The following is a 14,676-nucleotide window of genomic DNA, read 5'->3' on the forward strand; positions in this document are numbered from 1 at the left end:
CATTTAAAACTTAATTGGTAAAAAAAAAATTCAAAAAAATGTTAATTTCAAGGTATGTAATTGTGAACATGCTGTAAAATGGCCTATGTTATTCTGAAGAAAAAATATTGATGATTAATAAGGAAACTAAAAAAAAAATATATGAAAATTATTAAAAAAAATTATAATAATTTTAGTATATGTTGTAAATTTTATTAATGTAAGAGGCATTGAATTTTTAAAACAGTCCAAAAGTGTAACATGTTCGGGGACAATATTTTGATTATGTACAATAATATTTTCTATTTAGAGTGTACTGTGTTAATGCCCTTCGTGCACAGGTTTTAAACTGATTCATGTGAATGTGTAAAAAAAACAAGCTGAACATATATAAGATATTAATAATTTACCATAAAAAAGATATGATACAGTACTACATATTTTCAAATTTTTTAATGTTTATGATTTTTCAAAATAAATATCATCATATCTTACTATCGAAATTTGACTAAATATTTTAATAAATGAACACTGAATAATGAGTTTAGTTTGTTATTAAAATCTTCCAAGCTACTTATGAGCTATAGAGCCATCATCTATTTTCATTCAATGATGTGACACATACTTTGTATCCTTAAGTTTTCCTCTTCTCCCACAGAATCACTCTATAGAGACAACAATTTCAAGCAGCGTTGCCAAAAAGCATCATTGGATAATAATGGAATGAAATTTGACAAATAAAAATATCAGGATTGTTTCTTAAAGAAAATAGTTTAAACCGATTAGACGTTCCAACCGATTATTAACTGGTTAATCGCATTTAATTACACATTTTCTAATTTTCTTCACTTTTTAGCTCTTCTGAGCCAAAGGCTCAAAGAGCTAATGCTATGGGCATTTGTGCGGTGTGCGGTGTGCGTCGTGCGGTGTGCGGTGTGCGTTAACTTTTTAGAATATGGGCCATAACTCAAGAACCCCTTGGTCAATCAGTACCAAATTTGCCACAGGGTATCCTTGGCCCAAGGGCTACCATTTATACTAAAAAAAGGATTGGGACCCTAAAACAAGGGGAGATAATCAGGAAAACAAAACCAAAAGTACTAGTTGCTAAAAAATCTTCTTCTCCAGAACCGCCAGGCAGATTTTCACCAAACTTCATGCGGGTCAGGATATGTTGAAGATTAAAAATTGTTCAAGGCATGACCCTGGGGCAAAGGGCGTGGCCTCAAGGTCACTTTGAAGTTGACCTAAATTTAAATTAATAAAAATGTTTATATTTTGCTTACTATAAGGGCTAGGATCATCAAATTTCTAGTTGATGCACTTTAGGACTTCACATCATGTTAACTCAAAAGTAAGTCACGGTGACCTACTTTTTAAGTTTTGCGGGCATTTGTTTTCAAATTGATTTGAAGGCATATTTTGGACACTTTAAGGCCTATGATCATGAAACTTAGTCAGTTGATGCATCTGGGTCCTTAAACAACGTCAACCTAAAAGTAGGTCACCGTGACCTACTTTTTGAACTTTATGACTTAACCTCTTTAAAATATTTAATCCCATTATTTCAGGCACTGAAAGGGTTAGAATCATCAAATCTTATAAGTTGCTGCATCTTGGGACCTTAAAACATATTTAAGAAAAAGTAGGTCACTGTGACCTACTTTTAGAATTTTGCAGGCATATGTTTTCAAATTGTTTAAAAGGCATTTTTTGATTACATGTACCTTCAGACCTACAATCATCAAACTTGGTCAGGAGATGCATCTTGGGACTCTGAAAAATGTCGACCAAATATAGGTCACGGTGACCTACTTTCGACATTTTATGGCTATATTTAAGTATCTCCAGTATTTATTGGCTTAGATTCATCAAACTTTGTGAGTTGATGCATCTTGGGTTTTCGGAGAGTGACGACCAAAAATTAGGTCACGGTGACCTACTTTCAACATTTTATGGCTATATTTAAGTATCTTTGGTATTTATTGGCTTAGAATCATCAAACTTTGTGAGTTGATGCATCTTTGGTTTTCGGAGAATGACTACCAAAAATTAGGTCATGGTGACCTACTTTTGACATTTTATGGCTATATTTAAGTATCTCTGGTACTTATTGGCTTAGAATCATCAAACTTTGTGAGTTGATGCATCTTTGGTTTTCGGAGAATGACTACCAAAAATTAGGTCATGGTGACCTACTTTTGACATTTTATGGCTATATTTAAGTATCTCTGGTACTTATTGGCTTAGAATCATTAAACTTTGTGAGTTGATGCATCTTGGGTTTTTGGAGAGTGACGACCAAAAATTAGGTCACGGTGACCTACTTTCAACATTTTATGGCTATATTTAAGTATCTCTTGGGTATTTATTGGCTTAGAATCATCAAAATTTTGTGAGTTGATGCATTTTGGGTTTTCGGAGAATGACGACCAAAAATTAGGTCATGGTGACCTAATTTTGACATTTATGGCTATATTTAAGTATTTTCTTTACAAATTGGCTTAGAATCATCAAACTTTGTCAGTTGATGCATCTCGTGTTTTCAGAGAGTGATGACGAAAAATTAGGTCACGGTGACCTACTTTTGACATTTTATGGCTATATTTAAGTATCTACGATACTTAATGGCTTAGAATCATCAAACTTTGTCAGTTGATGTATCTTGGGTTTTCGGAAAGTGACGACCAAAAATTAGGTCACAGTGACCTACTTTCGACATTTTATGTCTATATTTAAGTATCTTAGGTATTTATTGGCTTAGAATCATCAAACTTAGTCAGCAGATGCATCTTTGGACTCTGAAAAATGTTGACTAAAATGTAGGTCATGGTGACCTACTTTCAACATTTTATGGCTATATTTAAGTATCTCTGGTACTTATTGGCTTATAATCATCAAACTTTGTCATTTGATGCATCTTGGGTTTTCGGAGAATGTCGACCAAAAAGTAGGTTACTGTGACCTACTTTCAACATTTTATGGCTATATTTAAGTATCTTAGGTATTAATGTGAAAATATGGCTACCTCACAGGTTTTGATGTTTCTTCAGCATGCAAATCTCCATCAATAACCAGGATAAAAAAAATAAAAGTAAATTAATGTAGATCTAGAATCCTTTGTTGATTCACATGTTCTGTTGAGTAAAAATCTTCATTTGAATTAAGATATTTTATCAATTAACATGATTAAATAAAATTAGGTAATTAAAGCCTATATGTTTACTTTTGTAAGAATAATAAATAATATATAATTGTCCATTGTTTTCTCAGCAAAATAAAGAAACAAGATCAAGGGAAACTATGCAGTTTTACATTATTTTACCAGATACAAGACATCATTGTGGTATGTGCTTTTTTCTGTTCATTTTTGCTCACTTAAGTTGAATGATCAAACTTTTGATCAAATTTTGTCTGTAGTCTGTCTGTCTAGCTGTCTGTCTGTTCATCTGTAAGGTTTTCAGATTTTCAACTTCTCTAGAACCCATGATGTAGTTCAATTTTGTTCAGATCAATACAGATGGGCCAATTTCAACCAAACTATCTACAAAGCATTCTTAGGTGAAGGAGACAATCCGGTTTTATTCAAGTGAATGGGGCTAACAAAAAATAAAATTGATAATTTTATTAGAAAAACAGTGAAAATTGAAAACATGAAAGGATTTGTCATGTTTTGATTAAAATCCTCATGAAACGGTGATAGAGCTATATACTGGGCATAAAAATATAAACTTATAAGAAACCTTTCTTTAAGTGATTTAAAAGCAATTTTCAACTTTGTTCAGAAATTAATACCAGGAAGAGGGCTGGACTTTACAAAAAAAAAATAAATTCCCATTCTGTTTTTAATAGTCCTACATTGGGTAAACAAAAATTGAAAAGAAATTTCATAAGAATATTTAAGAAAAAATGTTTAGTTTTAACTTTTCTATATTAATATCATTATAGTTCAAAAATTCGATTGTAATTGATTATTAATCGATTACATTAAGAAAATTGATTCTGACGATTATCCAGCCATATTGATATGGAAGCATCCTCAAGTGTGTAGAATTAGATTTGTTCAAATTATTGTTTATGGAGTTAAGTTTGGGGCTACAATAGTGCATCAAAGATTACATGGCATAATATAGGAAAAAAAACTTTCAAAATCTTCTCAAGAACAATAAAGTCTCTTCTAGTTGTATTGCATATTGATACAGAAGCATTTATTTCTCAGATAGTGTAAGTTCACGTTTATTCAAATTAAGACTCCCTGGGGTAGGGTGCGGCCACAGTGGGGGATCAAAGTCCTACAAAGGGCCAGGCATACATATCAAACACAACAACTTTAACAATCTTCTTCTCAAGTAAAAAGCAAAGCCATGTTTACTCATATTGATATTAGAACTTCCTCAGGAAGTGTTGATTCAGATTTCTTCAAATGATGACCCCCCCCTGGGGATCCGGGTTAGAATAGGTCCTCAGTACCCCCTTGCTTGTCGTAAAAGGCGACTAAATGGGGCGGTCCTTCGGATGAGACCGTATAAACCGAGGCCCCGTGTCACAGCAGGTGTGGCACGATAAAGATCCCTCCCTGCTCAAAAGTCTTAAGTGCCGAGCATAGGCCTAAATTTGCAGCCCTTCACCGGCAATGGTAACGTCTCCATTTCCGTGAATATTCTGGAGAGGGACGTTTAACAGTATACAATCAATCAATCAAATGATGACTTCTGGGGGGTAGGGTGAGGCCACTTTGGAGTATCAAATTTTTACACATGAGAATATAGGAAAAAATCTACTCATGATCAACAAAGTGTTGTTTATAGTCATATTGATATTGAAGGATGCTCAGGAAGTGAAAATTATGTTTGTGTAAATCATAACCCCCTGGGGTGAGGAGGGCCCCAAAAGGGGATCAAAATTTTACAAAGGTAAATATAAGAATTTTTTTAAATTTCTTCTCAAGAACAGCAAAGCCATTACAATGTTGATATGGTAGAATATTCAGAAAGTGAAAAAAAATCAAGTCCGCCTCCACCGCAGCCCATGTAAGAACTGATTTCTATTTATTCCTAGACAATGTACTCAGGCGAGCAGTGTGGCCCATGGGCCTCTTGTTTATATGTCACAACAAACTTTTGATCATGGCTATCTGTAGGGCTAATCATTTCAGAAAATGTATAATTTATATTTTAATACATACATGTACCTAAATATATAGTTTTATTCCATTGAATAATTTGTAAATATTGATTTGTTAGAGAGGTTAAATTGTGAACACTTGGAGGCTGCTATCTATTGAGACATCAAAAGAACTCAGTTCCCAATGTAAAGGTATTTCATATGTTTATGTGTATTTTGATACTTTTAAGTTCTTCAGTTTCTTAAATCGAGAATATTGATACACAAGGCCATCTTCAAAAACTGTTTGGTTGCCTTCTCTCAACAATTTAGTAACTAAAACAGCCCAAATAAAAACTTTTTTGATTTCACATTTGCAGGTGTTTTCGAATAAAGAAAAGAATTTGGTCCTTATCTGCCTACCCTGTTTTTTATCCTCAGTCAGGAGAGGGCAAGCAAACATATTTTGTAAGGATGGCCTGATCTTAATAATACATGTAAGTAATAATAAACTTATAAAGAGAGGCGTATTCATATTATAAGTAGTAATAAATTTATATTAAATAATTATTTCACTTTATATAATACATGTATTTATTCAAACCACTGAACAGATTGGGCAAGATGCATACAATATCTGTAAACACCCTGTTATTGATGTAGAATATTCTTGAACAATGTTGTAATTTACAGAGAGATCTCCCTGACTGAAGCAAATCTACACAGGATTATAAAGTCACAGGAAATTAAAGTCTGGTGTCAGTAATGTATAGAGCGGTGTTACAGAAATCTATCAGAGTGCCAGGTATTGGTGGGTGTCGTCACATTACCCACGTGTCAACAGACCGGGTCTGGATCAGTGATGGTGACAATCTCTTCTTAACTAACACGACAGGAGACATTTTAGATAGTGTGACAGATTTATATAAATTTGGTGATGGTGTACATACTGTGACTCGGGATAGTGGTGTGATTTATATAGACAGACACCATAACATCATTAAACTGACAACAGATAAAATAAAGACCACAGTGATACCAAAAACAGCACTATGGTATCTATACAGTGTCTACAGCTCCCCCTCCACTGGAGACCTGCTGGTCGGGATAAGTAATACTGATACAAAGACAAGCCAGGTAAAGCGTTATAATAACACAGGACAACACATACAGACCATACAGCACAACAACAAAGGTCAGAGACTGTATATATCACCTAGATACATCACAGAGAACCGCAATGGAGATGTTATTGTGTCTGACTATCTCCGTGATGTAGTGGTGACAGACAGAAGAGGAAGACATCGCTTCTCCTACACAGGTCACCCATCAGGATCAGGACTACGACCATGTGGAATCTGTACTGACGCGCTGTCACACATCCTGGTCTGTGATGTTTACACCCGCTCAGTACATATCATTGACCAGGACGGTCTCTTTCTGACACAGATAGAGACCAAACATCACGGGATAGGTGTACCATACGGCCTGAGTTATGATTGTGATACACAGCTTCTCTGGGTTGGATCACGGGACAACAACACAGTAAACATTTACAGACTTATCAATGAAGGGGACGATCTGACTGGTGAGTTATACTATTGTATCATTGTGTGTTTTGTTTACATGTATAGGTATTAGGTAACTATGTTTTGTGTACAATGCTACATCTACCATTATCTACAATCATTTAATTATTTAGGAAGTCACATTCGTTCACTGTTGTATGTGTTATATGAAACAAAACATTGAAGATGATAAGTCTGTTTACATTACATCTTTCATTGAATTATAATTTGTCACAATAAATAACAAGAAATATTTCTAAGAGGAGGATGATATAAATTATAAATTGTAGTTTAACTAATACTTTATCTGTTTATGGTTAGAATACTTTTACAATGTTTTAAAAGAGTTTGGAAAAGCAGTGATTTCTAGAAAGACAAAAATGCTTGAATCATGTTAATACATGTAAATGTTTATCAACTTGTAAAACATCCTCTGGAATTAATTAATTTCTCACGTGTGTAGAGCTTAATCAAGTGTATAGATATTACTGAAACATATAAACAATTGTCTCTATAGTTTAAAACTATTTGTTGAATAATAGAGGTGCTGGGCAAAGAGAGATAACTCTAAATAAACAACACTGTGTTTTGTTGACATGAATTGACAGTGCATATTATTTAAAATGCTAATGGATTAAAAAAAAACAAAAGAAAAATGTATACATATAATATTTTCATTTACCATATAAAATATAGGGATTATGAATTGTTTTTGTATTTAAATTTTAATGTAGAAAATCATGTTGAAACAAACTTTAATCTATATGAAAAATGGGTGTAGAGTGGGTGGGTGTGCTATAGGATTTGAAAATAAGTTTTTGTAGTTGATCTTCTTAAAACAAAACATAAGTTGCTAATTAAAAGGTTCTTTATGTAAAATGGTTGTACTTAGTCCCAGTGGATACATGAGCAGAGGGTAACATCTTATATTTTAAGCTTCTTCTTTGGAACTAAAGGACCAGTTTCAACCAACTCTGACATATAGCAGTTACTAGTAAAGGGAAACCGAAATTGTAAATTTTCATCCTCCCGGTGGCCTTCTCTCATGTCTAAGGGCACTTCTCTAAAGGTCATATTGTAAAAATACATAAATTCGAAAACGAATTGAAAATTTTCCACTCTCCTTTTAGAAATTTAACTGATGAACTACATAGAAATAGTAAAATTTGTGGGTTCGGTGTTATTTTGATGAAATAGGGGGGAGAGGTTCTATTGATTAAACATTTTAAATACAGAAAACATTATTTCTTAGAAAATTTAAAAATCTCTTCTCTGCTCTTACATAGTAAGGAAATAAATTAAGAGCAGTAAAGATAAATAAATTAAGAAAAAATATCATCTGTGTGTTAGTATAATTCTAATTATTCTTTTATGTTTTAGATAAAGTGGATGAGAGTTCTTGAGAAAGGAGAAGACAACCGTTTCCCATGCCAAAATTGTGTATTTCTGAAAGGCCTCTGTAAATGGAAGTTACAGAGTAGGGGACTGGAAGTTCAGGCCTTGAGACAGAAAGTTAAGATGTTTTAAATCTACAGTGAAAATGTTTTATTATGTTTTATTTCCTTGAAAATATTTTACTCTGCTAAAAAGTACAGTGTAATAGAGCAGGGCTATATTTTACAGAACCATGTGAGCTTTTCTGTATACATGTTAACTTACCGATTTAGGTGGGATTCATTTTGTACCGAAACAAAATTTGCGTCTAAAGTATTTTAGGGCTGAATTTTTAATATGTCTTAGTTATTTCCCTTTGCTTTTCACTTAGCAACATGGATTCATGTTTGTTTTTTTTTTTATTTTGATTTATTATATTTTTTTTTATCCTTACAGTGCTATACTATACTCAGGTAACTGTTAAGGCCCTCGGACCTTTTGGATTTTTTTTCTGTGTTCATCAAATGAAAGAAAAAAATATCATCTGTGAGTTCTGAGAATAATTCTAATTATTCTTTTATGTTTTAGATAAAGTGGATGAGTTAAAAACGTTCTTGAGAAAGGAGAAGACAACCGTGTCCCATGCCAGAGGAATACTTGTTGGATGTGCTGAGGCTGGAAAAACAACGCTACTGAAAAGATTAAGAGGGCAAAGTCAGAATGTTGGTGAAGTTATAGAGTCCACCAGGGGGCTGGAAGTCCATCAACATCTTTTCATTGTTAAGGACAGAAAGTTACTAAGGTAAATCCACCAAATTTCATCTACATTTAGCCATTAAGAATGCGCAGGATTTCTGTTGTCAAAATCTCATTTCTTGAATGGTTTTACATCTATAGACATTTACATGTCACCCTATTACATTTCTGCAATACTAAGAGTCAAAACCTTGTATGTATATCCTGATTTTCATGAATCTGTACCAATTTTCAAAACTGAAAAATTTTTTATAGCTAACCTGATTTTAAGCTTTTCACACTACAGATCTGTAACAATTTTAGCCTACTAATTTTTTTGCTAACCTGAGCCGAAGGCTCAACTTTCTGCCGATTTAGGTGGGAGTCTACCGATTCTTCACTCCATCTCCCGCCTACCGATTTAATTCAGAAATGAACCGCTTTTCTACAAAAGTTGCCTCTAAAGTATTTTTGGTTCGCTTGGGTATCAATTTTTGAAGCCACTCTCATAAAATCTTCTTAGATATCGCGTGATTTGACTCAGATGCATACAAACACTTTTTAGCTCACCTGAGCCGAAGGCTCAAGTGAGCTTTTCTGATAAAAATTTGTCCGTTGTCTGTCGTTGTTGTTGTTGTTGTTGTCGTTGTTGTCGTAAACTTTTCACATTTTCATCTTCTTCTCAAGAACCACTGGGCCAATTTCAACCAAACTTGGAACAAAGTATCCTTGGGTGAAGGGGATTTAAAATTGTTCAAATGAAGGGCCACGCCCTTTTCGAAGGGGAGATAATCATGAATTTTTAAAAAATTAATGGCATTTTTAAAAAATCTTCTTCTCCAGAACCGCTGGGCCAGGAAAGATGAAACTCGTGTGGAATCATCCTCTGGTAGTGTAGGTTCAAGTTTGTTCAAATCATGACCCCCGGGGCTAGGGTGGGGCCAAAATGGCCGACCCAAGTTTTACATAGGAATGTATAGGAAAAATCTTTAAAAACCTTCTTCTCCAGAACCACTGGGCCAGGAAAGATGAAACTCTTGTGGAATCATCCTCAGGTAGTGTAGATTCAAGTTTGTTCAAATCATGACCCCCCGGGGCAAGGGTGGGGCCAAAATGGCCGACCCAAGTTTTACATCGCAATATATAGGAAAATCTTTAAAAATCTTCTTCTCAAGAACTACTGGGCCAGGAAAAATGAAACTCATTAGGAATCATCTTCAGGTAGTGTAGATTCAAATTTGTTCAGATCATGACCCCGGGGGCAAGGATGGAGCCAAAATGGCCGATCCTAGTTTTACATAGGAATATATGAATAAAATCTTTAAAAATCTTCTTCTCCAGAACCACTGGGCCAGGAAAGATGAAACTCATGTGGAATCATCCTCAGGTAGTGTAGATTTAAGTTTGTTCAAATCACGTCCCCGGGGCAAGGGTGGAGCCAAAATGTCCGACCCTAGTTTTATAGGAATATATAGGAAAACCTTTAAAAATCTTCTTCTCCAGAACCAGTGGGCCAGGAAAGATGAAACTCATGTGGAATCATCCTCAGGTAGTGTAGGGGAGGGGGGGGGGGGGGAGGAAATTCAAGCCCGATGTGCCCAGGTGAGTGCTGTGGCCCCTGGGCCTCTTGTTTGATTAAAGTTTGTTCAAATCATGACACCTGGGGTAGGGTGGGGCCAAAACGGCCGACCAAAAATTTTCATAGGAATATACAGGAAAAATCTTTAAAAATCTTCTTTTCAAGTACATTATTAGCCATTATTAGTAATATTTATGTAGAATTCTCCTCAGGTAATGTAGATTCTAGTTTGTCCAAATCATATTATGTACTTTTTCCTACTTGATGTGCTCAGGTGAGCGCTGTGGTCCCTGAGTCTCTTGGTATGTTTGGTCACTAAATATTTGTTTAAACTTTGTTTTGCTTTTTAGCTCACCTGAGCCAAAGGCTCAAGTGAGCTTTTCTGATCACATTTTGTCCGGCGTCCGTCTGTCTGTCCGTAAACTTTTAACATTTTCGACTTCTTCTCAAGAACCGCTGGGCCAATTTCGACCAAACTTGCCACAAAGCGTCCTTGGGTGAAGGGGATTCAAGTTTGTTCAAATAAAGGGTCATGCCCTTATTCAAGGGGAGATAATTGAGAATTAGTGAAAATTTGGTGGTATGTTTTAAAAATCGTCTTCTTAAGAACCACTGTGCCAGGAAAGTTGAAACTTATGGGGAAACATCCTCAGGTAGTGTAGATTCAAGTTTGTTCAAATCATGACCCCCGGGGGTAGGGTGGGGCCACAATGGCCGATCAAAGTTTTATTTGCTCACCTGAGCCGAAGGCTCAAGTGAGCTTTTCTGATCACATTTTGTCCGGCGTCCGTCTAGCTGTCTGTCCGTCTGTCTGTAAACTTTTCACATTTTCGACTTCTTCTAAAGAACCACTGGGCCACTTTACACCAAACTTGCCACAAAGTATCCTTGGGTAAAGGGGATTCAAGTTTGTTCAAATGAAGGGCCACGCCCTCATTTAAGAGGAGATAATTGGGAATTAATGACATGGTGGCATGTTTTAAAAATCTTCTTCTCAAGAACCACTGTGCCAGGAAAGACGAAACTTATGGGGAAAATCCTCAGTTACTGTAGATTCAAGTTTGTTCAAATCATGACCCCCAGGGGTAGGGCGGGGCCAAAATGGCTGATCCAAGTTTTACATAGAAATGTATAGGAAAATTCTTTAAAAATCTTCTCAAGAATAGCAAAGCCATAATTGCTCATATTTATATGGAAGCATCCTCAGATAGTGTAGAGTCAAGTTTGTTCAAATCATGTCCCCCAGGGGTAGCGTGGGGCCACAATGGCCGACCATAGTTTTTTATAGAAATAAATAGGAAAATTCTTTAAAAATCTTCTCCTCAAGAATAGCAAAGCCTTAATTGATCATATTTATATGGAAGCATCCTCAGGTAATGTAGATTTAAGTTTGATCAAATCATGACCCCCAGGGGTAGGGCGGGGCCAAAATTGCCGACCAAAGTTTTACATCGAAATATATAGGAAAATTCTTTAAAAATCTTCTTCTCAAGAATAGCAAAGCCATAATTGATCATACTTGTATGGAAGCATCCTCAGGTAGTGTAGATTCAAGTTTGTTCAAATCATGACCCCCAGGGGTAGGGCGGGGCCAAAATGGCCGACCAAAGTTTTACATAGAAATGTGTAGGAAAATTCTTTAAATATCTTCTTCTCAAGAAAAGCAAAGCCATTATTGATCATATTTATATGGAAGCATCCTCAGGTAGAGTAGATTCAAGTTTGTTCAAATCATGACCCCCCGGAGTAGGGTGGGGCCAGAATGGCTGACCATAGTTTTATATAGAAATATATAGGAAAATTCTTTAAAAATCTTTGTCTTAAGAACAGCAGAGCCATAATTGGTCATATTTATATGGAAGCATCCCCAGGTAGTGTAGATTCAAGTTTGTTCAAATCATGACCCCAGGGGTAGGGCGGGGCCACAATGGCCGACCAAAGTTTTACATAGAAATATATAGGAAAATTCTTTAAAAATCTTCTTCTTAAGAACGGCAAAGCCATAATTGCTCATATTTATATGGAAGCATCCCCAGGTAGTGTAGATTCAAATTTGTTCAAATCATGACCCCGGGAGTAGGGCGGGTCCACAATGGCCGACCATAGTTTTATTAGCTCACCTGAGCCAAAGGCTCAAGTGAGCTTTTCTGATCACAATTTGTCCGTTGTCTGTCGTTGTCGTTGTCGTAGTCGTCGTTGTCGGTGTTGTCGTTGTAAACTTTTCACATTTTCATCCTCTTCTCAAGAACCACTGGGCCAATTTCAACCAAACTTGGCACAAAGTATCCTTAAGTGAAGGGAATTCAAGTTTGTTCAAATGAAGGGCCACGCCCTTTTCGAAGGGGAGATAATCATGAATTTGTTAAAAATTAATGGCATTTTAAAAAAATCTTCTCCAGAACCGCTTGGCCAGGAAAGATGAAATTCATGTGGAATCATCCTCAGGTAGTTTAGATTCAAGTTTGTTCAAATCATGACCCCCGGGGCAAGGGTGGAGCAAAAATGTCCGACCCAAGTTTTACATAGGAATATATAGGAAAAATCTTTTAAAATCTTCTTCTCCAGAACCACTGGGCCAGGAAAGCTGAATCTTATGTAGAGTCATCCTCAGGTAGTGTAGATTCAAGTTTGTCCAAATCATGACCTCTGGGGCAAGGGTGGGGCCAAAATGGCCGACCTTAGTTTTACATAGGAATACATAGGAAAAATCTTTAAAAATCTTCTTTTCAAGAACCACGAGGACTGAAAAGATGAAACTCATGTGGAATCATCCTCAGATAGTGTAGATTCAAGTTTGTTCAAATCATAACCCTGGGGTAAGGGTGGGGCCAAAATGGCCGACCCAATGTTTTCATAGGAATATATAGGAAAAATCTTTAAAATTCATCTTCTCCAGAACCACTGGGCCAGGAAAGATGAAACTCATGTGGAATCATCCTCAGGTATTGTACATTCAAGTTTTTTAAATCACGACCCCCGGCCCTGGGGATAGGGTGGGGCCAAAATGGCCGACCCAAGTTTTACATAGGGATATATAGGGAAACCTTTTAAAATCATCTTTTCAAGTACTTCAAAGCTATGATTAGTGATACCCGGGGTATTTATATGGATTCATTCTCAGGTAGTGTAGATTCTAGTTTGTTCAAATGATGAACGCCTGGAAGGGGGAGTAAATTCAAGCCCGATGTGCTCAGGTGAGCGCTGTGGCCCCTGGGCCTCTTGTATAGAAATAAAGAGGAAAATTCTTTAAAAATCTTCTTCTCAAGAATAGCAAAGCCATAATTGATCATATTTATATGGAAGCATCCTCAGGTAGTGTAGATTCAAATTTGTTCAAATCGTGACCCCCGGGGGTAGGGTTGGGCCACAATGGCCGACCAACGTTTTGCATAGAAGTATATAGGAAAATTCTTTAAAAATCTTCTTCTCAAGAACAGCAGAGCCATAATTGCTCAAATTTTTATGGAAGCATCCCCAGGAAGTTAAGATTCAAGTTTGTTAAAATCATGCCAGCGATCAGGGGTAGGGCGGGGCCACAATGGCCGATCAAAGTCTTACATAGAAATATATAGGAAAAATCTTGAAAAATCTTCTTCTTAAGAACAGCAAAGCCAGAATTGCTCATATTTATATGGAAGCATCCCCAGGTAGTGTAGATTCAAGTTTGTTCAAATCGTGACCCCCGGGGTTAAAATCATGACCCCAAGGGGTAGGGCGGGGCCACAATGGCCGACATAAGTTTTATATAGAAATATATAGGAAAATTCTTTAAAAATCTTCTTCTCAAGAACAGCAAAGCCATAATTGCTCATATTTATATGGAAGCATCCCCAGGTAGTGTAGATTCAAATTCCAAAGGCTCAAAAGCTAATGCTATGGCCATTTGTGCGTCGTGCAGTGTGAGGTGTGCGTTAACTTTTTAAGATATTGGCCATAACTCAAAACCCCCGGCCAATCGTTGTCAAATTTGTTACAGGGTATCATTGGCCCAAGGACTACCATTTATACTAAAACTAGGGTTGGGACCCTAAAAAAAGGGGAGATAATCAGGAAAATGGAACTAAAAGTACTGGTTGCTAAAAAATCTTCTTCTCCAGAACCACCAGGCAGATTTTCACCAAACTTGCAAACAAGGTTCAGGATATATTGAAGATTAAAAATTGCGCAAGTGAGTTAAGGCTATATATGAATATTTCTGTGTAAAATATCTAGTTAAAACCCGCAATTGCAATACATACTACAAAGAAAATGCTAAGACTTGTTTTTCTAATACATTCTTGATACCCATGATATGCGATAGCCAGTACTCATTATGACGTCATATTATGACGTCATCGA

General features: G+C 36.0%; 1 protein-coding gene and 1 long non-coding RNA gene across 2 annotated transcripts; both read left to right on the forward strand.

Annotated features, from left to right (window-relative positions):
- Window positions 1–5,236: 5,236 nt before the first annotated feature.
- On the forward strand, window positions 5,237–6,026 carry LOC134269955 (uncharacterized). Its single transcript, XR_009992687.1, has 3 exons — window positions 5,237–5,295; window positions 5,463–5,550; window positions 5,776–6,026. It is a non-coding gene; the product is annotated as an uncharacterized LOC134269955 (long non-coding RNA).
- Window positions 6,027–6,144: 118 nt separating this feature from the next.
- LOC134269946 (uncharacterized) lies at window positions 6,145–8,826 on the forward strand (the record flags this gene model as incomplete). Its single annotated transcript, XM_062752119.1, has 2 exons — window positions 6,145–6,670; window positions 8,613–8,826. Coding segments are annotated over 2 exons (740 nt in total), but the record flags the coding sequence as incomplete, so codon positions are not given.
- Between the last annotated feature and the right edge of the window lie 5,850 nt (window positions 8,827–14,676).

This window comes from Saccostrea cucullata, unplaced genomic scaffold (assembly GCF_032062105.1).
Source record: "Saccostrea cucullata isolate Sc308-1 unplaced genomic scaffold, CSIRO_AGI_Scuc_v1 ctg12224, whole genome shotgun sequence".
NCBI lineage: Eukaryota > Metazoa > Mollusca > Bivalvia > Ostreida > Ostreidae > Saccostrea > Saccostrea cuccullata.